The sequence below is a fragment of the Canis lupus genome, chromosome 22 (assembly GCF_011100685.1).
Source record: "Canis lupus familiaris isolate Mischka breed German Shepherd chromosome 22, alternate assembly UU_Cfam_GSD_1.0, whole genome shotgun sequence".
In the NCBI taxonomy this organism is placed as follows: domain Eukaryota; kingdom Metazoa; phylum Chordata; class Mammalia; order Carnivora; family Canidae; genus Canis; species Canis lupus.
The window spans coordinates 15,889,504-15,917,142 of record NC_049243.1 but is presented as its reverse complement, the minus strand read 5'-3'; the positions used below and the strand labels follow the sequence as shown (position 1 = coordinate 15,917,142).

General features: G+C 35.7%; 1 protein-coding gene across 18 annotated transcripts in view; it reads left to right on the top strand.

Moving 5' to 3' along the window:
* Positions 1–27,639, top strand: part of DIAPH3 (diaphanous related formin 3) — a 508,102-nt gene that overhangs the window by 138,577 nt on the left and 341,886 nt on the right. For 13 of the 18 annotated variants that reach the window (XR_005376327.1, XR_005376326.1, XR_005376328.1 and 10 more), the window contains 4 exons: positions 13,340–13,414; positions 13,505–13,574; positions 18,157–18,293; positions 20,363–20,468. Coding sequence is in view for 14 of the 18 variants with exons in the window: in XM_038569687.1 (XP_038425615.1) it covers positions 13,340–13,414; positions 13,505–13,574; positions 18,157–18,293; positions 20,363–20,468 (388 nt within the window). In the remaining 4 variants the exon portion in view is untranslated. Of the gene's footprint in view, positions 1–7,111; positions 7,188–7,210; positions 7,478–8,242; positions 8,289–11,496; positions 11,641–13,339; positions 13,415–13,504; positions 13,575–18,156; positions 18,294–20,362; positions 20,469–27,639 lie in introns of those variants that run through there. The other 5 variants (XM_038569697.1, XM_038569695.1, XM_038569696.1 and 2 more) reach the window with 5 other exon arrangements.

The following is a 27,639-nucleotide window of genomic DNA, read 5'->3' as shown; positions in this document are numbered from 1 at the left end:
GGATTGCAAACAAATTAGAAGCAGAAACTGGAGGACATGTTTAGATTGGATGGTGTGAATGAAAACGTGACTGAAAACGAAGGTGTGAATGAAAACGAAGAATTAAGAATGCCACCTAGGTTGTGTGTGACCTGAACAAATAGGCGGATAGTAATGCCATTAACTGGGACAGGGGAAGATGATTTTATGACTGGTTTCATGCATTTAGAGAAAATATATTATTAGTCTTAACCAGGTTAAGTTTGATATGTTTGAGTTTCACAGTTTAAGATACCAAGCAAGCAGCTAAATCATGGAGTCTGGAGCTCTGTGGAGAAATGTAGAGGTATTTATGTATTGTTTGTATATAGATTGTACATAAAGCCCTGCGAATAGTTGAGAATTCAGGTAGGACAGGTAGGGGTGCGTGCGCGCGCGCGCGTGTGTGTGTGTGTATAAAGATATAGAAGAAGGCCCAGAATAAGCCCTGGGGAATCTCCAGCAATTATCCATGGTCTATAAAGGCAAAAGAATCCAGGAAAGAGTGGTCATTTGGGAGGAGGAGAACCCAGAAAGACTGGTTGCCTTGAGCCTAAGAGAGGGAATGTTTCAGTAGGGAAAGTGACAAACCACAGAATCTTGAGACCTGGTGCAAGATATTACTGTCAGAATTGGCAAGAGGAGGGTTGTTGGTGACCTTTGCGAAAAGCAATTTTGTGGAGTCTGGGTGGCAGAAGCCAGATGAAGTGAGATGGAATAAATGGACAGTGAAGAACTACCGACCATTCTTGTGATGAAATTGAGACCTTTTGCTATAAAAGAAAGAGAAATGGACATAACTAGAGGGATATCTGGGGCCAGGCAGGTAAAACCCAGTAAGTGAATGGAGAAACTTAAATTAATGGGAGTTCAAAGAAGAAGGACACTTGAATTGGCTCTTGAAAGATGAAATAGTTTCATTTGCAGCTGAGGATGCAGTTCTGTGGAGGGGAGCATTGTAAGGGAACATGCAATGAACTTGATCGAATCAGCAGCAGATGATAGACTTAATAATGAAGTTTATGGGACGGGTGTTGGGCAGTAGCAGCAAGTACTTAGGATGAAAACGTGATGGAAGACCTGCAGTGTAATGATTTTTCCCCCTATACATTGGTTGTCAAATTACTCAATTTAAAATGAATAATTCATTAATGCTTTCCTGAAGTAATGATGTTTTGATTTGATACCAAGAAACCTCCTTACTCATATTTAATACATTCCCAATGATTTCTTTTCCTACAATGTTTCTTTTAATAGTGAACTGAAATTTTGATCAGAGCACATGCTAGGATATGTTATTTTACCTCTATAGTTCTCTTACTTTCATCTAAAGATCAAGAACTCATGTTTCTTATTTTGGTGATTTGTTTTTCATCACTGCAGTTCATCTGGTTTTCTTTTCATTTTATTTTGAACACTTTCGCTAGACGTTTTATACTTTTCAGTATATTATAGTTTTTTTTTTTTCAGTATATTATAGTTAAAAAAGTAACCAGGAGAATAAATTTCTTAGTTTGTTACTCTACTGTTTCATCTAATGTTAGAAGTGAGAATGACTGGTTTAAAATACATAAATTCTTTAAAGTCCAATTCCTAGAAAATGCACATTAATGAGTATATTTTGAAGTTTGGAAGATTTTTAAATCAGAACATTGTTTAGTTCTTGGATTTCTGAATTTCCTTTCTGGCTGCATAATTTAGTGTAATTTTTATGGATGGGCTATCCATTGGGATGTGGGTGTATGTTTGTTTTGCCCTACAGGGCATGTTAATTGCTTTGTGGGGGGGGGAGGGCGTTCATTTCAAGTATTTAGTCACCTTGCTAAGAGTAGGTGAAAATGAAAGCTAAAATAAGCTATAATTATATTCAGCTTTGGTGATATATTACTCTGACAGAGGAATGTAAATTGGATTTGGATATTACACAGTATTAAAGCTGACCTTCTAAGGTTAAGGTATAAAATTTGTTACTTTGTCACATGTGACCAGTGATATTTTTTTTCCCCTTTTAGGATGTTTCTTATATTGATTTTTTTTTTTAGCAAAATAACTGTTTCCCTAGGCATTTATGTAAGATTATTCTTTGGGGTAATTAAAAAGTTTTTTTCTTACTATGAAAAGAGTGCATTATAGGAGGACAAATAATACACAAAAGCAAAATGAAAAAAAGTGGAATATTATCTACTTAGACACTGTAACTTGGGTGGAAGTATGTATGTGTCTACTGAGGAAACCTTTTTGTTTAATGCTATTGGTTTTTTTGGAAAAAAAGTGGCTAAAGCGGGGCATGATAAATGATTCACATATATCCTAAACATCCTTTGGATTCAAAAGATTAAAAATCCATTTCTTTTCTCTCTAGGCTTTTGATGTGGAGGCCAGGGTAGTGCCTGTCTATTTCTTAGTAGAAATAGATGTGGAGGCCAGCCTGTGTCTATTCTACGTCTTAAAGTAGACACAGGTTGATTATATACACCACATCTATGATGCATTAGATGATGCAAAATCTTCCTCATATTGCTATTTTAAGGTGTAATGGAAATGTAGCATCTCTTACAAAGTATAGAGTATAGAATTCTTCTTTAAGAAGTCTTTTTGATGATGTCTGTCAATTATATACACATATGTTCACATCTGCTTCTGTGGCACTTTTTAAAATGTCACTGAAAAAGCTTTTTCAAAGCATTAGGCTTAGTTTTCATAGAAATAGCCATTTTTTACAATGATTTGTCTGTTTATGTAATTTTAATTAAATTATCTAATTACAGTAATTAATACTACTGGCAAAAATATATTTGGAAACAAACCTCACCTCCCATTGGTTGTAGTGGAGGTTACTTGAGCATAACGAGGCAGTCCTACTTCTCCCTGCCAGGGAGGTACCATGGAGACCAGGTGGGGAACTCAGATTCCCACTCATTTTCAGCAATAACAAGAAACCTCTGCTTGGGGCACCTGGGTGGCTCAGGCGGTTACATGTCTGCCTTTAGCTCAGATCATGATCCCAGGGTTCTGGAATTGAGCTCCACATCTGCCTCCCTGCTCAGCAGGGTACCTGCTTCTCCCTCTCCCTCTGCAGCTCCCCCTGCTTGTGCTCTATCCCTCTCTCTCTAATAAATAAATAAAAATCTTAAAAAACAAAATCAAACCCAAACCTCTTCCCAAGAAGTCAGCGAAGGCTAATTGGAGAACACGGACTTCTGTTTTCACCCCAAACATTAAGGTGATGCTTTCCTTCATCCACTGGAGAAGTATGATAGGATGGAAGCTAAAAAAATAAGAGGTTGAAGTAAAATCTGGAGTATTATAACGTAATAACCTAACCTTCCAGCTTTCAACATAAACACTGTCTTACTGAGAAGGAGGAAGATCACAAACTGAATGCAAAAAGACAAGTTATTAATAGGTGGCAACACTGAGTTGACAGAGATATTTGAATATTCTTTTAAAAAAGATATTTATTTATTTTAGAGATAGAGAGTGAGTGGGAGGAGGATCAGAGGAAGAGAGACAAGTCAATTCTGTGCTGAGCATGGAGTCCAGTGCCGGGTTCAATCCCACAGCCCTGCAACCATGACCTGAGCTGAAATCAAGAGTCAGATGCTTAATGGACTGAGCCATCCAGGCCTCCTGAGATATTTGAAGCATCCTTAAAGGATGCTTAAAGGAGCTATCATAAAGATGTTTTAATGAACAATTAAGAATATGCTGGAAGAAAAAGAATAATCTCAGCAAATAAATAGAAGAAACTATTCTTTTATAAAGCTCAAAAGGAAATTTTAGAATTGAAAAATACAGTAACTGAAATGAAAAACTCCCTGGAGGAGTACAACAAAAAATATAGGAACGAGAGGAAGGAATTGGTGAACTGCAGTATAGAATAATAGAAATTACCCAGTCTAAACAGAAAATGAAAAAAATGTCTTGGTGACTTGTGGTGCTATAACCAAAGACTGAACATTTTGTTATCTAGATCCTAGAAGGACTTGAGAAAGAGGGCAAGGTAAAAGTATATGAAGAAATAATGGTTAAATATTTTCCAAATTTGGCAAAAGACAAACCTACAGATTCAAGAGACCAAATGAACCATTAAAGAACTAATATTAAAATGTATCATAGTCAAACTTCTGGCAACTGAAAACAGAAAAAGAAAAATCAGGAAAGCAGCAAGAGATGCTACTTTAGTTATGGGGAGAACCAATGGAATGGCACTGGATTTCTCATTAGAAACTATGGAGGCCCAAAGCATGTGGCAAAGCAGTTTTTAAATGAAGAAAGCAAAGAATAGGTCAGAATCTTACATGCTGTAAATCTATCCTTCAAGAATGAAGGGGAAATCAAGACATACTCAGATGAGGGAAAAACAAAGGGAACTTGTGGCCAGAAGATGTAACTTAATGGACTGGCTAGAGAGGGACACCTGGGTGGCTCAATGGTTGAGCCATCTACCTTTGGCTCGGGTCGTGATCCTGGGGTCCTGGGATGGAGTCCTGTATCGGGCTCCCTGCAGGGAGCCTGCTTCTCCCTTTCTCTATGTTTCTGCCTCTCTCTCTCTGTCTCTCATGAATAAGTAAATAAAATCTTAAAAAAAAAAAAAACTGGCTAAAGAACATTTTCTAAATAAACCACAAAAGAAGACATCCTTGAAATACTAGGAAGAAAAAGTGTACAGTGTAAGTAAAAATATGGGTAGTTATACTTTTCTTGAATTTTCTAAATTATATTTGTTAGAAGCAGAAATTATATCTGTCTCATATGGTTCTAAATTGATGTAGAAGAAACACTTAACCCAACTATACTCTAAATGGGTAGGGTAAAGGTTCATAAAGGGAGATGTGTTAGCTTGGGCTGCTATAACAAAAGGGCTACAGACTGAGTGGCTTAAATTCATTCTTCTCACAATTTTGGAGGCTGGAAGCCTTAAGATCATAGGGTGACAGCAGGGTTGGTTTCTTATGTGGCCTGTTTCTTTGGTTTGCAGATGGCCATTGCGTTGTAGTATCTTCACATGGCCTTTCCTCTGTGGGTGTGCAATCTTGGTGTCTTTTTCTCTTACAAGGATGGACAGTAGTCAGATTAGGGCCCTATCCTTATGCTGTCACTTAAACTTAATTATCTTTGTAAAGGCCTTATCTCCAAATACAGTCATATTGTGAGTTTGGGCTTCAACATAAGAATTTTGGGGGATACTCTTTTATTTATAACAGGAGGGAAGGTTTGTACAATTCACTCAAGCTTGTAAAATGATGATGCCAATAAACTCTGATATATTATGATGTACCTACAGTGACCTCTAAAAGAGCTATATGAGCTATAAATAAATACAATAAATTAATAAAAAATGGAATTCTATAACATGTTTAGTAAGCCACAGGAAGACAGGGAAAAGAAAGTAAACAAATAGAATGAACAGGATCCGAAAAATAAATACTAGAGTGAGACCTTAACATGTCAATAATTACATTAAGTGTAAGTGGTTATGCCAATTAAAGGAGATTGGCAGAGTAGATTAAAAAATATCACCTGATTATATGCTTACTATCAGAAATTCACTTCAAATATATTGATATAGACAGAAGGAAAGTGAAAAGCTAATAAAACATATTATGCAAACATTAATCAAATGGCGGTTGTGGCTATTTTAATATCCAGTGCTGTAGATCTCAGAGTAAAGAAAAAGATGGATTTTTATGTCATTCCACCAAAAGACCTACTCTTCAAACATCAGATGTGCACAATGTATGAAGCAAAAATCCTAGAATAGGTAAATCCACAATTAGATTTGGAGACCTGACCACTTGATTCACAACTTAGAACACCTAGACGAAAAACCACCAAAGGTGGAGGAACTCAACACTGATATCAAGCAAAAGTACATAATGTGTATTTATAGAGCATCCCATCTAACAGCAGAGTACACATTCTTTTCTTGGAACATATACCAACATAGACTGTAATCCTGGGCCACAAAGCAAACCTTATCAAATTCAGAAGAATTGAAATCCTTCCAAATGTATTCTTCCACCAAAAGACTCAAACTAGAAATCAATAACAGAAAGATAACAGGAAGATATCCAAACATTTGGAAAGTAGACAACACACTTGTATAGAATCCTTGAGTCAAAGAAAAAGTCTCAAAGGAAATAAAAAAAAATACACTCAAGTTAATGAAAATACCACCTTTCAGAACCTGCGGCACACATCTAAAGTATTACTGGGAAGGTAATCTGTGGTACCGAATGCCTATGTTAGGGAGAGAAAGAGGAAAAGGACTTTAAGTCAATAATTTTAGCTAACCCCTTCATCTAAAAAAGAAAAAAAACAAAAACCAAAAGCACCAAAATCAAAACAATTGGAAACAGTAACAATAGAGGAAATCAATGAAATATGGATGTAGTTCTTTGGGAAGATGAATAAAACAGTTAAACCTTTATTATGACAAAAAGAGACAAATTGCCAGGATCAGCAGTAAAGCTTTCTATCACTGCAGACCCTGTGTCACCAGGGTAAATAGGCAATACTACAAACTTTCAACAAAATTGGATAGCTTATTTGAAAGACCGATTCTTCAAAAAGCAAAGTACTACAATACACCTAGTATGAAAAAGAAAATTTGAATTGTCCACTATTAAGGAAATTATGATCTTAATACTCCCTAAAAGACCTTCAAGTACAAATGATTTCCCTGGAAAATTCTACAAAGATTAGACGAAAAAATAATACCAATTCTATACAATCTCATCCAGAAAATACAAGATCAGGGAACAGCTCACAATTTATTTTATGATGCTGGTACTGCTAGCAAAACCAAATAAAGACAATAAAACAAAACCCCAAGCCCCAGATTTACAAACTAATGTCTATCATGTAGACATGAAGATCTTCATCGTAATGGGCTTTATCACAAGGCCAAAGAAGAAAAATCTTATATCAATAGATGCAGACAAAGCTTTGACAAAACTGAACACTTATTCCTGATAAAAACTCTGGGAAAGATAGAAATGTTATGGATTGAGGTTTTTTAAATCCTGATACCTTAGAATGTGACCTTATTTGAAAAGTGGGTCATTGCAGATGTAATAAGATGAGGTCATAAAGGAAGAGAGTAGGCTCTTAATCTGATTTATGTCTCTTTAAGAAGAGAGAGACAGAGTGCCATGTGGTGAGAGGTATGGAAATCCTGGATTAGCCATTATCCCCAGAAGCTGGGAAGAGGCAAGAAAGGGTTCTACCCATGGTCCCAGAGGGAGCCTGGCCCTTCTGACTTTTGTCTTCTAGCCTCCAGAACTATGAGAATGAACTTCTCTTTTATGTCCTCTATTTTGAGGTACTTTGGTATAGCTACTCCAGGAAACTAATAGAGGAAAACTTTCTCAACCAAGAACATGAATCTTCAAAAATTCTAAAGTTAACATTAAATGTTAACGGCTGAACATTTCCACCTCAGGCAGGGGACAAGGTAAGGATGTTTGCTGTCACCCCTCTTGTTCAACATGGTGCTGGTAAAGTTCTAGCTGGAGCAATGAGGTGCAAGCAAAATGAACAAGAACATATAAATCAGAAAGGAGAAAATATTAACTGTCCCTATTTATAGATGATGTAATTGTTTATTACAGTTGAATCTGCAAAAACTAGAACTAAAATCAGTAAGTTCAGCAACAGTGCAGGATTCAAGATAAAAATCAGTTTTTTTTTTTTTTTTTGCAAGATGCGAAGTTTTAGAGCTTTGTCATACCACAGTTGCATATAGTTGATAATACTGTATACTTAAGGGGAAATTTGTTTTTCATCTGAAAAAAAGATTTCTTTTACTAGCAACAAACTTTTAGAAAACACCATTTACTACTGCTTTTCCGTAACACGCCCCCCCCCCAAAAAAAAGAAACCCCAACAACTATAAAAAACAAAACTGGTGTAAATCTAACAAATCATGTACAGAACTTATGGTGAAAACTACAAAATCATAATGAAAAAAGTCAAAGTTCTGAATAAATGGAGAGAGATCCTGTGTTCTTCATGTTTGCTTGATTGGGTTCTTGGCAAAATTCAATTCCTTGCAGTTGTGAGACATCTCTTTTTTTTCTTGGTGGCTCTCATGTGAGGGTTGTTTCAGCTCTAGAGCCCGCTCCCGCCCTTGCCATGTTCCTTCCTTCTTTCCTCAGTCTTCAAACACATGAAGGCAGATTGAGCCCGATTCATACTTTTATATCTCTCTTTCTTCTAGCTTCTCTTTGATCCCACTGGGAAATGCTTTCAAGTTCAAGGAACAGGTAATTAGACTGGATTCACCTGCATAATTTAGGATAATCTATTTTAAAATACGCTGATTAGTAACCTCAGTTTCCTTTTTTATTTCCTCTTTTGCTATATCAGATAATCATAGCTCCTGGTGTTAGGAAATGGTGTTTTCCAGAGGACGGGTGGGATGACTCTGCCTACCACATATGCCTAATGGTTTCCCATTGCCCATAACATTGTGTAGGTTTTTTTTTTTTTTTTTTTTTTTTTCCCAGAAGCTCTTTCTTACTTTTTTGGTTTTATCTGATACAGCCACTTCTGGTAGTCAGTACAGGCCAGGTAGTCAGCACAGGCCATGTCTTTCATATTTAATACATTTGCATATATTTCCTCCGCCTCAGAAACTGCTCTATCTTTGACTTTTCCTTCAAGACTCAGGTCAGACCTCAGTGGCTTTGTTCTTAGGAGAAGTAGATCCTTCTGTTCCCTTAGCACCAGGATTATAACACTTACTACATTATGCAAATAATTTAGCTCAACATTTGTTTCAACTACTAGTCTGTGATCCTTTCAAGGACAGAGAACATATTTTATTCAGTTTTGTATTTGTCATACCTACTGCTGTATGGGGCACCCAGTGAGCCCTTCCTAAAGGCTGAGTGACTTCATTAATGAACATTTGTTGTTGTAGTAATGAAATCTCACCCTTTAAGCTGCAGTCAATCAAGTCCTAAAGTGTGTTGAGAACAGGGACTCTAGATCCATCATCCTTGGTTCAGTGTGGATAAGTACCAGTTCTGAAATCAGAATTGATGTTTTTGGCATGAAGTTTCAGTGATGCTATAGAGAGAGCATCACTGCTTTGTGCAGTATATAAAGTCAGGGTGTGAGCCTGGGCATCAGCAGACCTGGGTGCTATTTCTGAGTGACCTTAACCTCGGTCTGTGTGTTCTTCTACTTATAGATAGAAATGGAAGGAAATACAATTTTATTTTAAAACCATTATGGAAGTACTTATTCTGTCCAGGTGCTGAGGAATTTAAAGACAAAATTAGAAATGATCCCTTTCCTACAGGCATCTGTAACTGGCCAGGTTGGCCTTAGGATGTGGTAGTTTTATTCCAGCTCTGACGATCTATGATGCATTGGTCTTTCACTCCCTGGGGCACATTTAGGAGAAGTGATAACTAAGTGTAGTTTGTGGGGAAACCTATGTGGGTAGTGTTCATCTGGTCAGGCAGTAAATCTAAGACCCGATTGTTGCCTCTTTTTTTCCCTTTATTCTTTTTTTAATTTAAATTCATTTTGCCAACGTATAGTATAACACTCAGTGCTCATCCCATCAAGTGCCCTCCTTAGTGTTGCTTCTTCTGCTCAACAAGGTGACTGTATTTGCTTCGCAAAGCCAACAATACCTAGGAAACCACTTTGCATACCTTTGATTTCATCCTGTCTGAGGAAGCAATAACTGAATTTCAAAGCCTAAGCTGCTTTGAACATTTAAAGATAGTTTGAACGTTTAATCCTAGAGACCTGCTCTCCTTCTCTTTTTTTTTTCCTCCCCCTTCTGTTACCTCTTCACCTCTTTTCTCCTGTGTTGAGCCCCCTGCTAGCAGTGCTACATGGCAATATACTTAGAAGTTTTTTCTTGAAGCAATTAAAAGAGAAGAGTTTGATATTTCCTGTTACAGAATTTTAAGAGGTAGATTTTGTGTTAAATTAGTACTTAACACATTACTTTTTGCTGTTTTAAAGCAATTTTTTCCCCAATACAAATGACATACTAATCTCTATGTCATTTCTATTCATGAAGAAGAAACATTTGCACAGTGTTTATTCATCCATGAATGTAGTTTGTAGTTAAACCACATAATGCCTGATGGTACTATGCTGACAGGCACAGAATAAATAGAACAGATTTTGTTTTCTGAAGATTGATCATTTATAGATCAGTTGATAATTTTTTCTCCAGGTTGCTTCTTACATTGATGATGAGAAATTTTTTACTTTTGTAAGGAGCTATGGATTTCAATGAACCCCTGTCAGGACCACAGACCTACCTACTCAATATCACTTTTTATCTTGAACATCTTTTAGAGAAGTAATATTTGCCCCTAGTTTGAAAAATAATGTTGCTGGAAATAGTAAGGGTAGGGGCCAAGGTTTTGAAAGAATGAGTTTGTGAGTGACAGCTTATTAGTAACTATATGCTGGCCTTGCAAATTTTTAAGAAAATAGGGAGTCTTTTTTTGTATATTTGTGTTTTAAAACAACCTTTCAATAAGTACTTTTACCAGCTTTATATGCGTAAGCATTTAAGTGTTTCTTTGTCATCAAGCACCTTTACTTCCTCCCCTGTGCCCTATCTTACTTTGCTTGTTTTTGATGTTTTAGGTTGTTACCATTCTTTCTGATTTTATTGAGAAATTAATTCCTACCGTGAGTTAAAAGACTAGTATAATTTGGTATTAATGCCTCTTTACATTCGACTTATTAAGTTTGTTTTATAGAGAATTAGTTTATATGTAATATGTATGAGTGAATGTAAATTTTATTTTAATGACTCATATAGTCTAGTGCAGGAGAGTTATTGGTGGGTCCAGAAATAGCTGATTTGAGAACTTCTGTGGGTTCCACTAATTCTGACTATAACATTATATTCTGGGTGATAAATTTAAAAAAAAAAAATGGACGTGTTCTATTAATTACTCAGACCAGAAGACTTAACTTGATTTATTTGGATTGATAGCTTCCTAAATTTTATACTGGGCTCCAACATAAGCATATTAAGTGAAACAACGGTTTTTGTTTATTAACATTATTTAAAATTGTTTTGGTATAAGGCAGTTTTGGGAATAGTGACTTTGTTTTCCACAGTGATTGGAGGAGATAGCAGTCTGAGTAATTCTAAATCAATTATTAGCTTTAGAATATATTCATAGATCTACTTTTATATATACAGATTGTAAAAATTCACTTCAAACAAAATACTGATGTCCTGTTGTGGGGGTAATGACCCAGGATGGCCTGATGAACAGAATCTATCCACATGTCTCAGTGTCACCCCAAGGAACAATCTCAAATTATTATTATTTTTTAAGATTTTATATATCCATTTAGAGAGAGAGCGAGAGCAAGAGGGAGGTATGGGCGTGGGTGGGGAGTGGAGACAGAGAATCTCAAAGACTGTGGGCTGAGTGCAGGGCCTGACACAGGGCTCCATCTCAGAACCCTGAGATTGTGACCTGAGCCGAAATCACAAGACGGATGCTTAACCAACTGAGCCACCCAGGTTCCCCTATCAAATTACTCTTCAGATGTTTGATTTCAAGCTTCCCTGCTCCATTTGAAATAAGAATAAATATGGAATAGGATGTCAACAAGGTAAACAGTTAAGTGGATGCTGTAGGTGTTTTTAAGAAACATGAAAGTGAGATTTGAAATGCCTACAGGTAACCTGTGTGTTGCTGATAGGGGAGAGTAAACTCGTTACTTTTGAAGTAGCATCCTGGTTTCAAAATACTGATTTCTCTTTAAGTTGTTTTTCTCCCCTTCACTATAACAGTGACTTTTTTAGGCTTTTCTTTTATAGGAGAGAATCAGAGTATGTTTTATTGCTTAAATACATTCTTGAATTAGTTACTCCATTGCTTTTACTGGACAGGAAAGAGATGAATAAAATAGTTGACAAGAGTCTGCCAATCTAAATAGCAAATGGCATTTTTTTTTTTTTTTTTTTGGTGGTGGGTAGAATCAGATTCTGAACACTTATAGATAAATAAGCGGTATTCACAAGTGTACAAAATGAGGGTGAATTTTTTAAACAATATTTTTATTTCTTTCACTGCTGCATTTGGTTTTTATCCTTGTCCTGGGAAATGTTCTATTGTATCTTAAGTAAGAAAATGGTGTTATATACTGATAGTGACTTAAACATGGTCTTCATATTTAAGAACTTCTTTTAATTATTGGATGAAATTTTGCTCATAAGGTTCCATCTTTCAAAGGTCCACACTCAAAATCATACATATAAACATATATACAAAGAAGCAGTTACATATCCTAGCTTTTCCTTTCTTCCTCTTTATTTTTTTTAATTAAAAAAAATTTTTTTTTATTTATGATAGTCAGAGAGAGAGAGAGAGAGAGAGAGAGAGAGGCAGAGACATAGGCAGAGGGAGAAGCAGGCTCCATGCACCGGGAGCCCAACGTGGGATTCGATCCCGGGTCTCCAGGATCGCGCCCTGGGCCAAAGGCAGGCGCCAAACCGCTGTGCCACCCAGGGATCCCTCTTCCTCTTTATTGAAGACAGAATATATTCTTTATTGTTCAAGGCTTTCTAAATCACTACTGAAAAAAAATGTATTAATTTCCATTAAGGTAGCTTTTCTATAATCAAGTTGTGCTGTTGTCAGTAATGTCCTAATTACATTACAGTACTGTGGTTATATCAATGGGTTTATGAAAAGAGGTGGTTTAATCAAGATGAATATATTTGTTTAAAAATAATGATGAAGCTCTTGTTTAAAAAAAAAATTGTGCAACTTGGGAAACTCGCATTTATAGGCTGCATGTCATTGGTTTGAGAGATTTTCCTAAGACTTTTCTTTTGATAATTTGATGAATTTTTTCAGCAATCTTTATGTAGATCTGAGTCTTCCCTCTTTCAATCTTGCCCAATTTCTGCTCTTAGGAAAATTCTAAAATGAGATTTATCCAGTGATGTGCTGGTAAATGTTTAACAGCCAGCTCTGGGTAGGGGGAGATCTCTGATTGGCAGCATTTGCTGATTCTGTGGTAGAGTACTTCCAACATGGCAGATTTTAGCTACTAACACAATATCACTGGACACAGAGAATGGAAACGATGGGCATAGTCAGCTCTCAAAAGCTGGTTTATCCCATCACTACTCCCCTTTAACTAGTAAGATTAAAACCATGAGTGATTTTGCACATGGTGTTATTCTTGTATTTATGATTAGAACATAACAAGTATAAAATGTTTGTGACTATATAGCATTATTGTGATTTTCCAAACTGGAATACTGACCGTGTATAACTACCTTTTTTTTTCTGTTTATCAGTTGGGTAGAAAGCTTTGGACGCGAGGGGCTTGGATTATTACTGGACATTTTGGAAAGACTGATTAGTGGCAAAATGTAAGTATATTGTTCATTTTTATTTTCAACTACGCTACATTTGCAAGTCCAATTATAACTCCAATATGGATGTTTTTTATGCCAATGCAGACAAGAGAAAATTGTAAAGAAGAATCAGCATAAAGTCATACAGTGTCTAAAGGCTTTGATGAATACACAGGTATGTACTTAGGTGACTATATTTGTTCTTCACCAGTTCTTACAGAATTCTTATGAAATAGAGTTGCGTATTATAGAATTTGCACTAGAGAGATGTACTGCTTTGATAAGCTATTGAGTACATAATGGAAAAAATATTGAATTGCATTGATTTCTAGTTTTGTATCAAATCAATCATCTCTAAACAGGAGAAACTTATGGATGAATGGATCCTCTCCTGATGCTTAAATCCTCATGGGCAAATTAATTGTCCCTTTGTACTCTTTTTTGTTCCCTTCTCTCTCTTTGCTTTCCTTTTCAATTTTCAAAAGTGTAACACAAACAAGTTTTGAAATCATACCTGGTAATGAAACATGGTCTGCAGTTATACTACCAAAGAATTAAGTTGTAAAGTCTTAGTTTTTATAGCCTAGGAACTGAAATATGCAATGAAATTACCGTGAGTAGTTAGGAAACAGGCCCCAGAAATGGAGCAGTGATGCTTAATATACTTTAGTAATATTGAAACCAAAAGTAATAGGGTAATAGGGTGGTGGTAATATGGTGCAGAGCTTGCATATTTGAAGAGGATACATTAGAAGAAATACTTGAAGCACCTAACTGAAGTTAGATATATCTGACAGTGTTTCCTTTTTTATTTTTTTAAAGAATTTATACTGTTAATTTCAGAAATTAGCTCTATCCCATGCCATGTCTTTAGCTCCAACATCTAAACATATCTACCTCATGATGGGTGCAGTAATGACAGGTGTTTTAATTGCCATTAGACAGCAGGGGAGGAATTTTACCTATGGTGTTAGGATGATTTCTGTTTTAGAGCAAAACTGTCTGTATATTAACTTTAATTTTTAATATTTTTACATCTTTAAAATAAGCCTTTAGAGGACAACACACTTAAGTAAGTACTGGTACTTAAAATATTAACATTCGTATTTCTTTTTACTAAATGTAACAAATACTTGTATTTTCTAATTGTTTTTATCTTGTTTTTCAGCATTTTCTTGAGCTGAGTTTTCTGTTTCTCACCAGTGACCTATTTTTCACCTCTCTGCCTTTTCTAATCAGATATGATTTTCAAGGAGCTGATCTGATGTAGAAATCCTCTCTATGTTGCTATATATTCAAGTATATTCTAGATTTGACCTGATTGCTCTGTGAGAATTAGATTTTAGGTAGATAGTCTTTTGTAGAATATGCCTTAAGAGTAAATGAAGAAAGGGAGAGATCTTTCCATACTGAGGAGATAATACTGCTTTTGGGAGGCTCCTTCTAGATTGAGAACATAGATGCTGATAATTTCACTGGTGATGAGACTGAGAGTAGAGAAAACCCGGGAACATAAGTCTTAAACCAAAGAGGCTTGTGGATCATTCTTTGAATTTGAGAAGAATACCATAATTAAAGTGAAGTGAGGTGGTATATAGGGATTAATATTTGTGTTTGGTTTGAGTTAGGGAGTAAACTTTAGGTATTTAGGTTCTAATTAATGTAGTGTGTTCTCTTACAATAGAATGCTTTTGCTTATACTTGTGGGGCTGGAATATATTGTCATTTGTGTTGATTGCTATCACCTGTACTAATAAGAGTAAAAAGTTGGGATCCCTGGGTGGCGCAGAGGTTTGGCGCCTGCCTTTGGCCCAGGGCGCGATCCTAGAGACCCGGGATCGAATCCCACATCGGGCTCCCTGCATATGAAGCCTGCTTCTCCCTCTGCCTATGTCTCTGTCTCTCTCTCTCTCTCTGTGTGACTATCATGAATAAATAAATAAAATCTTAAAAAAAAAAAAGTTGCTGATACTAGGAATTAGTATTATAATGTCTGAATTATAAACTTAATGTGTAAAATAATTTTTCAGGAAAGACCCCCACCCCACCAAGATTAGTTGATGGTTTTTCATTTATCTCACTGTGCAGTCTTTATAGGAATTCATTGAATGATTAAAACAATAAAGGTTTTAAGAGAAAAGTGGTACCTTATTAGATACTAGTAATCAGTTATATCTGTAATATAATGAGCAAATCTAGCAATAGGTGAAAGTGAATTTTTAATAATAAACTGGACTACATGGGATTTTCTAAATGGAAAAAGATTCTGAATATTAGGGGAAAAACAAAAGGATGAAAAGTTAAGTCAATAGCAAGGTAATCAGAACAGGGGCTTCATTTTGGTCAGTTAACTTTTTGTGTGTTGTTTTATGGTATGCGCCCACAGCAAAGGTGCTTAGCCAGCCCTCTTACCTGTAGTATCTTTGCCCCTGGGACTAACTCAGCATAGATAGTTATTCAGCATTAGTGTTCATGTCCTGTTGAGCATACTACATGAGGATTTAGGGTATTCCCCTCCTCCTAACTAACACTTTTTCAGTTTCTTGAAATTCTATTAGGTAATGATACGTCTCAAGTAGAATGCAAATGGAACCTGGCTTTAGTCTTCAGTTTAGAACACATGAGTTTTCATATAAACCAGAGTAGGTCCTTGACATTCAGTAGAAGACATCCTTAGACCTTCCAAAAATTTGTCGCTGCCTCTAATCTTAAATAGGCTTCATTTAATGCAATTTAGATGCTAGCACTGGTAAGTTGATTATTTTTTTCAGAGTCAGCAGTTTTTGTTTTGTTTTACTTTTTTTCTTTTCTTTCTTTCTTTTCTTTTTTTTATTAATAACTGAACAAGAGTAATTCTATCCAAGCAGGAAGCAATTCTGTCTGCATTTCTAGGAACTCAGTAGTGGTAAGCTGGCCTCATTCCAGTCTGAAAGTGAGCACTTATGTGTTCTTATGTTAGCAAAGTCAGAATACTGCCTATGATGGAGCTTGGGAAGTTAGACTAGAACTATGACTAGACTAAAACTATGAAATCAGAGAATGCTCATATTCTGCTCTCCACACGTAGTAGTTTAGAGCTGGAGGGCTTCACAGAGAAGGTAGGTAGTATCATCTGGAGGAAATCTGTATGAGTTCCTTTGAGTGGTTGGAAGAGCTACAGGATTCTGGTTCCAGAGATGCAGGCATTGGTTAAGGACATCCTGGTGGGTGGGAAATGAAGGGAAAAGGCATTTACTCTGTCCTTAGGTTTTTAAGGACAGAGCCAGCCCTTTGGTACTTGGTAATCATTGACTGATTGACTTTTTGAATTGGATCTAAGTGGTACTTTATAAGCTTCTGACAATTCCCTGGAATGATTATTAAAGGATATTGTGGTCCTTGGCCCTATGCCTGCTCTCTCTTTGTTTCCAGTTATGAGAAAGCCCAGGGCATCACAAGAGTGATCGTTTCCTGGCTGGTTTAGCTGTCTATTTGTAAACATTTTCCTATCACCAATGAGAGGGAGAAGTCTCTCTAAAAAGTGTATCCTGGGGCCCTTGGTCCTTTTGCCTGTACCCTTTGTTACCTGTGTTCCTTAGATAGCGGTTTAAAGCAAATGTGGTATTTCAACACAGTGTAACAGCTTCTTTATATAAATGGTATCTCAAGATAGGAAAATTATAAACACGATTTCATACTCCTCATAGCATTTAGGTCTAAGCTTGTTATAGATTTAGCTTTGATTCTTATATCTAGTGTTAATTTTGAGTTAAGCCATAGTTCATAGGTCTGTTATTGGGATTAAGGTCCTTTTTTGTGCTCAGTAGTAATTCTAATCAAGCAATTTCTCACTCTTTAGAAGGATCCTCTGGGATGCATGGAAGATAAATTGTATCATTTTATTGCTTCTATTTATCCTCTGTTATTTGATACTTATCTTCCATAGATTGTAAGTGGGCCCTAAGAGATGTATATATCCTTAAATCAAAACATGAAGTCATTAACATGACTCCTTATCGTCTAATTGGATGTGACATCCTGGCAGTAGCAAACAAACTTTATCCTTATCCAGCATCATCCCATTTCTATAATGTGTTTACAACTGCTTTGTCTTTCTGATGTGAAAATACCATTCTGATTAGAATATCTATGCTCCTTATGGCAATTTCTACATGGTATCTGCCCAAATCATCTTTCAACTTGTGCCCATTTTATGAATCTACTGTTACTCTTTAGGTCTGCACTCTGTTATGTGGTTGCCACATGTGGCTGTTGAGCGCTTTTGAAATGTGGCTTGTCTGAATTGAGGTGTGTTGTAAATATAAAGTAGACACTGGATTTTTGCATACTTAGGAAGAAAAAAGGGTACAATAGCTCATCAATAAATGTCTTATATTATGTTGAAGCGATCATATTTTAGATATATTGGATTAATTTTATTCAAATTTTACCTTTTGCTTGAGAACTACATTGCATCTGTGGTTCTCATTCTCTTTCTGTGGGATATTTACTTGGGGTAATATGTCCCTTACCAACCTTTAAGAAGTTATTTATATTTGGTTGAACTATATTTATATAGTTCTTGATGTGACTACTTCTATGAATTTCTATTTGTAAAATATTTCATAGGATGTTATATATTCCTTATATTTTCTGGCTTTTATTAAGTGTAAATATGTGTTATCCTCTAAACTTTTTAAATAATTATATTTCCTCTGTGGTGCTATTTTTTCCAATAAACTGCTGACATTTAACCTCTTATTTCCAAAATGTTACAGTATGGCTTGGAAAGAATTATGAGTGAAGAGAGGAGTCTTTCTCTATTAGCCAAAGCCATCGATCCTGAGCACCCAAGTATGATGACAGATGTGGTGAAACTCCTCTCTGCGGTATGCATTGTAGGAGAGGAAAGCATGTAAGTCTTCTCATTTTTCTAATGACATTACAATATAATTTGATTTACTTAAAGTTTTCATTATTCTATTTTAGACTAGAATTTACTGTTAATAAATGAAGTATTACTTAAGCAGCTGATTTAGATTCACAATTGAACAGAAATGTTTGAGTAACCATTATTTCTCAGTCAATATAGTAGTTATAGGCTAACAGGTTTCTATGAAAAACTGATTTCTTCATCATACTTACACTGTTCTGAATTCAAACCCTAAATAAAATTTCTCAATGAAGACTGAAAAAACAATTCAGATGGATTCTGTTTCTTACATATTTTTATTTTTCAGATAGAGTTAATTCAAACTCATGTATATTCCCTTATAAAAGCAAACATTGTACTACTAGCAAATCTATTTGTAAAGTGATTTACAAGGGCTGTATGAAATAGTAGTACTTTACTGGTTAAGGGTACATAGTCTTTGACCATAAAGTACATCCTGAAGTTTTAAACTTAATGACATTATCCATATATGTTAGGATTGGAACTAAAAGACCATTGCATACATTTAAAACATAATTATAAAGATAAACCTTTTTTTTTTAAGGTTGGGATACTTACTACAGGAAGCATTTATTTTTTAAAATTTATTTTATTTTTTTACAGGAAGCATTTAAAAATTAAATGCTTAAAATGCTTTTTTAAAAGACTAAAGATAAGGCGACTTATTGTGATGAGCACTGGGTGTTACATGCAAGTGATGAATTGCTAAGTTCTCCTGAAACTGATATTACGCTATATGTTAACTAACTAGAATTTAAATAAAAACTTGAACAAAAAATACCCCAAAAGGATAAAGATAGAAATGCTGAACAACAGAACAAAGAAATAGCTCTCTCATAAAGGCTAGGCAGAGATCTGCAAGCAGAACCTCCCGCACACATTTGAAAATTGTCCTGGTGGTGACCATGCCGGGGCAGGTGACTGTTGGGCTGATCGAAGTGGACTCGCTGGAGAGTGCCCGGGCACTACTGGCCTCGCTCCCCACCTGCAGGCACAGCTGGGGACAGCGCTATCCTCAGCGGCAGTCCCAGCCTGCAAGGCCAAGGTGCACAGCTTCAGTACGTTCCCTTTCCCATTTTCAAAGACCATATTAATTTTATTTGTAGAACCCTAAGGGTGTATTAAATATTTACATATGATGCTCTTTGTACTCCCCCCTCCATCTTTCTCCTTCTCCTCCTCCTGCGTCTACCCCTCCCATTTCTTGTTTCTTCTCTTTTCCTTCTCCCTCTTCCTTCCTTAATGTCTTTTTTCTTTTCCTTCTTCTTATCCCTCTTTTCTCTCCTTTTTCTTTATCCTCTCTTTTTCCCCCTGCTCCTTCACCTTCCTCTTTTTCCACTTCCATATTTATTATTTCTTGACTTCATAATTGGTTATCAAAATGATGTTGATCATGTCTTTGGACCGCATGCCTGTGTCTACAAACTGAGCTTCTACAATATGTTGGATTATGATAACACACTGAAGGAGTAGCAAGTGTAGTTCTTGTGTATCTCTTATTTTTCATGTTTGACTATAAATCCTTACCACTGTATATTCTTGGCTACCAGACTTCATTTATACTCACAAAGAAGGAGAGTGTAGTGGTTAAGAAAGCAGAGATGGTACTCTCCACACTGTCTGATTTCAGATGCCTCCTCCATTTGGAGATGTGAGACCTCAGACAAATTGCTGAACTTTTTTCTCCTTTTTTCCTAATCTATAATAAGGGATAATAATACCTACTTCATAGAACTATATACATTAAAAAAGAATTAATATTTGTAAATTGGTTTAAATAGTGCCTGATGTGTATAAACCACTCTATAAATGTTTGGTAAATAACCCTCATCATAGGGTTATTAGGAATAAAGGAATAAAAAAAAAAGCATGTAGTAGTACTTGATACATGCTATGTACTCAGTAAACTTTCAAAATGTTGCTGTCTGCCTAAGAGTAGGGACTCTGGAGTTCAGCAGATCAAGCAGTTGTATTAAGGCCTTTGGATTATTTGCTATTTGCAGTCTAATTATTTTCAAAATTTTTGATAGTCTCGAAGAGGTTTTAGAAGCTTTAACATCAGCTGGAGAAGAAAGAAAAATCGACAGATTTTCATCCATTGTGGAAGGTCTCCGGCATGATTCAGTTCAACTGCAAGTAGGTTTCATGTGTAATCCTCTGTATTGTTTTGTAACATTCAAGGATGAAGCCCTGCATATCCTCTAGTATTTGGTAAAATTTCAAATAATGCAGAGAATTCGAATGGATAATATATCATAATGTATTTTCAGGTATAACTTAGCATGTACCTATTATTTTTTTTTTTTTTTTTGCATGTACCTATTATTATTTCCTTAGGTTACTTTCCTAGAAGCTGACTTACTAGAGATCTCTGTAAAATATATAATTATAGTCCATGAATTGTTTATTCTTTGTTATCTCATTAGGTAATGATTACAAATTTTAAAATGTTTTGGCAATTAAGTGAATTATGACTTTTCACTGATTTATTAGTTTTTATGTTGGAAAAGTTGAGTTTACAGGAATAATAATGAGACCAAGGTACACTAAGATTTTCGAAGATATTTAAATATTTAAGCGCTCCTAGAAAGTCACTTTTAGACTTCACCATTATAGTGTTCAAGCTGCATAACTAATATTCATTTAATTTCTCCTTTTTATAAAGAAGAGCTTTTTATTCTGAAATTATTGTTACAATTATTGCTAATAACCTGAATATCTTTAAGAAAATAATTGATATCTGACCCCTCACCTCCAAATATTTTTAATATTTAATTGATGTGACCCGACTGTTGGGATTTTTAAAGATTCTCAGATGATTCTACTGTGCAGCAATATTTGAAAACCAAGATGTACTAATAGCTATAAAGTAAATCTATTTCACTCTTAATTAGTAAAAAGTTAGTTTTAAATTTTATTTTAAAGCTCTGTGTAGCTTGGCCTTTGTATTGTTTCTTGCTGTGGTAGGAATAGAAAAACCAAATCTTCATGTTAAGGGAGAAAGATGGTTTTTGATGAACAATCAGAAAATCTTAGGGATGGTCAAATTAATAAATTTACTGTGGCATTTCCGATGATGGTGTTTGTGATGGTGACCTTTCTGATGACGCTGTGAATGGCTAGTGAGGAACCCTTTAGTGATTTGTTTCTCTGCCAGGAGGTGGGCCTGGAAATTCGAGTATATGGTCCCTGTTGTGTAGGTCTCCTTCCTGGAGCTTCTGGAAGAAAGCCCCTCCTGACTTATCTGGGCTTGTCAGAAAGCCTGGGAGAGGGGTCTGGGATATGTTGTCCACCTTTGATGTGGACTCTGCTCCTTCAGTATTTTGATGTGTTCTCTAAAGTCTTTTTATACACCATTGCTTTCATTTTTCTTCTCCTCCTTTCTCATCTGGCTCCAGAGCTCCTATTTACCACAAGCCTTAATGAATAGTAAATTGAGATTTGTAGAGAAAAGCTGAACACTTAGTTTATCTGAATTTTCCTTTAATACTCAGGTTACCTTTTATTCATATAATATTTGTACAAATGGTACCAAGTTATCAGATTAATTTTGGTCATTTGTGTAGCGTATTAGAGATCCTGTTCAATTCTTAAAATCTCACTTAGGAAATGTAAGAGTCACATGTAAACTTTATCCCTTAAGCACTTTTTATACTAATGTATACTTTTTATATACACACACTTTTCTAATAACACACATGTCCCAAGAGTGGGAGGAGGAGGGTGGTATCTTATGATGCAAGGAGGAGACTTGTGAGTCAGGCAGCTTGAATTTAAACCCCAGCCCTTTGCATCCTGGCTCTGTGACTCTGGATCATGTCCCGATCAATTCTATGCTTCAGTTTTCTCACTTGTAAGAGAAGGATAATATTGATCACTATCTCATTGTTGATGTGGGGATTACATAGATTAGTGTATTGAAAATGTTTATTTCACATTAATGTTGGTAAGTGTTAGCCTTAGAAAGTAATTTTGTTAAACTAAAAACAAAGTCGGTGGAGAATGGAGATTGAAGAGGATCTTCCTCCTTCAGAAACATTAGCTATGTTGATGTTAAAGTTGTTATATTACTACAACTCAGCATTATACTATGAACATATCCTGAGATGAACGAAATGCAGGTTCACACACAGACCCATATGCATACTTTTATAGCAGCTTTGTCATAGGCTCAAATTGGAAACAATCCAGATGTTCTTTAACAGGTGATTGGTTCAACTGTGGTACACTCATTCTACAGAATACTCAGTAATGAAAAAGAATGAACTATGGATTCATACAACAACTTACATGAATCTCCAGGGAATTACCTTGATTGAAAAATGCCAATCATGAAGGGTTACACACTGGGTGATTCCATTTATTTAGTGTCCTTGAATGAACCAAGTTTTAGAGATGGAGGACAGGTTAGTGGTTGCCAAAGGTTTGGGATGGGGTCGAGGAAAGTGTTGGATGTGGCCATAAATAAATGGCATCAGAGAATTGTGTAACAGTTGTGTTTTTTAAAAAAAAACTTGGTAAAACTGGGGTCCCAATTTGTTGATAGCAGTATTATGGCTACTTAACATTTTAAAGCTCTGAGGAAAGGGGTAAAGAATGTCTTGTTAAGAACTAAGCCATGTTTCATCTAGGTAAATAACATGAATGACTCACTAATTGAAAGGTGATAATTACAACCTTAAAATTCTTGGTTACTTGCATGTTAATTTGTTTTGGCTTTCAAACATTGAGGTAAACCTTTAGAATTATAACTGATTGCCATATGAACCTGAAGGCAAACTACATGTATCAAAAACATTTTTGGGTGTGTTTAGTCATTTCTTTTATGGGTGATTACTCTCAATTTTCCATATGGAAAATAGATTGGTATAGTTAAATTTATATTTAGCTAGTAAATATAAGAATTTCTGAAATCAAATGGTCAGTTAAAAATTGGGAATGTATTTATAGAAGACATTAAGATTTGAAGAAATTAAAATATATTTAAACATTTGGTATGATTATTGAAATAATTCCTTTTTAAAAACACCTTTATTGAGATAAGATTCACGTATCATAAGTTACCCATGTAAAGCGGACAGTTGAGTATTTTTGTATAATCAGAATTGTATGCAACTTTCACTATAATCAATAACATTCTCATAACCCCTAAAAGAATCCCCTTATCCCCCCTCCAGCTCCTTCACCATCACCCTGCAATACCCTCATTCCTTCTAGCTCTAGGCAACTGCTAATCTACTGTGTCTATAGATTTTCGATATTCTGGATTTTTGATAAAATTCATACAACATGTGGTCTTTTCTAATTTTTGCTCTCACTTAATATTTTCAGTGTTCATGTTGAGGTATGTATCACAACTTCATTTTTTCCCCTCCAAATAATTATACTATTTTATGCATATTCAACATTTTATTTATAATTTGTCATTTGGTGGATATGTGGGTTGTTTCTACTTTTTGACTTTTATAGATAATGCTACCTGTGAATATTGGTGGAGATGATTTCTTTTTTTAATGACTGCTTGTTTGCCATATTTAGTGTTAAGGGAAAAAGGGTGAGGGCATCGCTAGCCAGGAACATCTCCCTTGGATAGTTGTTGAAGTCATCTGTTTGACTCAATTCTTGAAATTTTTTTTTCCAAGACATAGGTGGCTGATTATATTTGCTCTTATGAAATTAATTGCCTTAGTTTTAAGTAATTATATTGTCTTTTATGGTTAGTTATTTTTTGAAACACTAAAATTCCTTGATGCAGTTTTTAAAGTTTAATTCTTATTGAGAATAGAAAGTTCACTTTAGCATTTTTTTTTCATTTTTCTCATCTGTTTAGATTAAAATTACCCTACTCAACATTTTTGTTCTGCGTTTTTACTTTTGAAGGAAGTTTCTCATTATTACTAAGCCTAAGCTAGCAGGTGTCAAGCTTAAGTTAGGGGCTAAGGGTACTGTTTTCTAGATAGCTAACATAGGGAGATAGAGGGTGGTGGGGAAGTAAGTAGATTGTCTTTTCTGGGATTGCTGGTTGTTCTCTATTTCCTTTAAAAAGATCAAGCAACCCTTTAGTAATATCTAAAAATACTTTCCTCTATGGGTGTTCCTGAATTTTCTATAAGTAAAGTATATTTTAGAATTAGCTGGTTATCATTTTTTCCATAAAGCTATTGATATAAGTGCCCATTTTATACCATTACCTATGTAATTTGCATTTATTGAAATGTACTAGTGTGGTTGATATTAACAAATCACCAAATTAAAAATACAACTTGTTTGTTGCTGAACAAAATAGAAACTGTTTGCTTTTAAATTGGAGAAAATGGGAGATAGTAAAGTAAAAAAAAATTCTCATTGGTCTTTTATTGCAAACTACATAACAAAGTACTTTTTAAAAGAAGATTGTTAGATTTTTTTGAATCTGATAATGAGATAATGTGATCGCCCATGTTTCTGATAGAATTGAACATCCTTTCATTCCTCCCACTCATAGGGTACAGTAAGACAGTAAAAAAAAAAAAAAAAAAGTGCCAGAAACAACTTAAAATTATCTTTAGGCCTTGGAGAGTAAGAAAAGTCATACTTTTCAAGAAAGTACTAATATAAATATCAGACTCAAAATAAATATGTATTTTTCTCAGGTGTATCAGAAAGGGGTTTACAGATCCAAGCAGCATAAGCCACTGTGGGTAATTTAAGCAGGATGTGGTACTGGGTACCATAACAGAATTTTGGCAGGCCCAGGGAACCATGTGTGGATGATATTAGTCAGAAGTAATGTAGAAGAAATGCCGGCCACTTCTGGGAATGTGCTTTATGGGAGATGCCTCTCCCAATAGTCTACTCTGGTCGGTACCTGACACACTGGGACTCATGGCAGTGCGTCTCTCAAAGCACCAAACCTTTCCTCCTGGGGCCCAGTCTTGATACGTGTGATTGCCCCCTCGTGTAGGCTCAGTTTTCCTTACAAGAAGAGGGTTGGAATAAGTGTGGGTAAACCAATATCTAGTTTTCAACCACATGTTGAATTTATGTTATTTTTATTTTTTTCCCTTTTATTTCTCTTTTCTATGTGTGTCTTATCCCTTCTCTTTTTAGAGCCATACTTTGCTACCAGAAACATTAGATATGATTCTGAAGAGTTTGTTCAAACTCTTGCTGTTGGTCATGGGACTGTTTGTGGTAGATTTTCTGTCAGAAAAGGAATCAAGGTGTGGGGATCCTAGAGTTTTTTGAGTGGATGTTTGCTTTTCTGTACATTTATTCTCAGGCTTGTGGTGACAGCATGCTATGTTTTCCTATGATTTCTCCCTCTTTCAGTCCTCTTGGACTCATGGGTAGAGAGTGTCAAGAACATGAAAGGTCTGTGATTTTACGTCACTTGTATATTAGTGTGTTAGTCTGCCATAAGTTTTATAGGTGCTACGAGAGGACATAATCCCTTGGTCCACAACAAAAGACTTCATTACTCACAGCAGCAGTAGTGGCTGAGTACAGCTTTGTATCAGCCACAATTTCCAGTTGCAGTGGATTGTGTTTTAGGAGAGAAACCATAAGTACAGGGAGTTCAACTCTCACATCATTGGCAGCACTTATTCTGATCAACACAGGCTGTGATGAAATCAGTTTGTCTCAGAGTATTTATTTAAGGCTGTTGCTCAGCCAGATTCCGAGCAGCAGGTTGAGGCCAACCTGCAGTATGGACCTCAGCCAGGCCTTCCAGGTCCCAGATGCAGTCAAGTGAAGAAATCCCACAGACCATTAGGGTCTAACTTAGAACACCAGAAGTCTTTCTTAATTTTTTCTATTGATCTTTCTACTTTGCCTGAGGTAGTCAGGTACAGAATGATGTATTAGTGATTGCACAGACTTCCCCTTGTTCAGTAAGAATGAAGTCTAGGGCAGTTCTTTTATCCAAAACATCCCTAGCTAGTGAGTTGAAGCTGAGTGCTTTCTAAGGCCAATGTGGTATCATTGATCACTTAAACTAAAATCAGGGACAAATATCTTACCTCTTTTTCTGATTGGGTGGCTCCCATCATATGGATAAATGCATACGGATATATATAAATAGTTATGTTTTTCTCTAGGACCACTTGTAGCCTTAGTTTGGAGAGCTCTTCATAGTTATCTGATGGTGTAATGCTAGTGTTTGCTTAGATGCTTGAATGTCTTCTATGGTGACCTCTGAGGTGAGAGTCTGAATTTGGAGAGACAAACAAATTAACATCTCACTTTTTCATAACATAGATAGTCTTGATGGTCTACATGGTGCTTCTGGATGGAAAGTATTATTTGCAGTTATTTGGGGTCCCCAACTGGGACCTTTATCAAATGGGTGGCTGCTGGGTAATCATGCTTTCAATGTGGCTTCCCAGCTGGATGATAAACTTTAGGATTCTCAGTTCAGGATAAAATTGAGTCCAATCCTTGCTTTTGGAGGGTCTGAAGATAAGGTGGAGATGCCAGGTTGTGCAACTTCTGAGTTTAGAAGACTCTGATCTTTTATAATGGATTGTAATAGTGCCTGCTTTTAACTCCAGAGAGCTATTATCATAATTATACTGGACATGAAGCATGCCTATCGATTTACTATTCAAACATCATTCAAAAGATCATCCAGAAGATGGACCACCAGAGCCTCTACTTGCAATGTGTGCAGAAATGTAAGAGACTCAGGGTGAATTGTCATGCAGTGGGGAACAGACCACTGAACCTTCTCCTGTTAGCCTATTGACTTCTCCTTCAGTCTGATCCTCTTCGTATTTTTCCTATACATTCATGGTACCTTGTAGATTGAATAGAATGAAACCTTCATTAATTTTGGTTCATGTGATCCTACAAAGTCTTTTCCTACCTTAGTTATAACTAAAGGGACATCAGACAAGGGTGGTAGATGATACCCTTACAGGATTCCATGGACAGGAATGATTGATAAGTCTTTCTAGGATTCTCATGGTAGATCTTGCTCTACCCCAGAAGATGTTTTTCAAAGAGGCAAAAGGCAGAAATATAATCCAAGTTTTGATATCTTTAGAACTGTTATTAGAGGAAAATCAAATTTCAGACCTATGCAGACACCTGGCATGCACATGGTCTTAAAAAAAAATCTCATGGTTACATATTAAAGTGCATGAGGTGCTTGCATTAGAGAACAGGAGGAAAAGGTGAAAGTGTCCTGTCGAATATGAAGTTTCATTTATAATACTTATGAATCAGATAACTTGGAAGTGATATTCTTGCTGAAACTTGCTTTGTAGAACAAGGATGTATTAATCTGGGTCTTTTGAGAAGCAAGATATTTAATATGCATGGG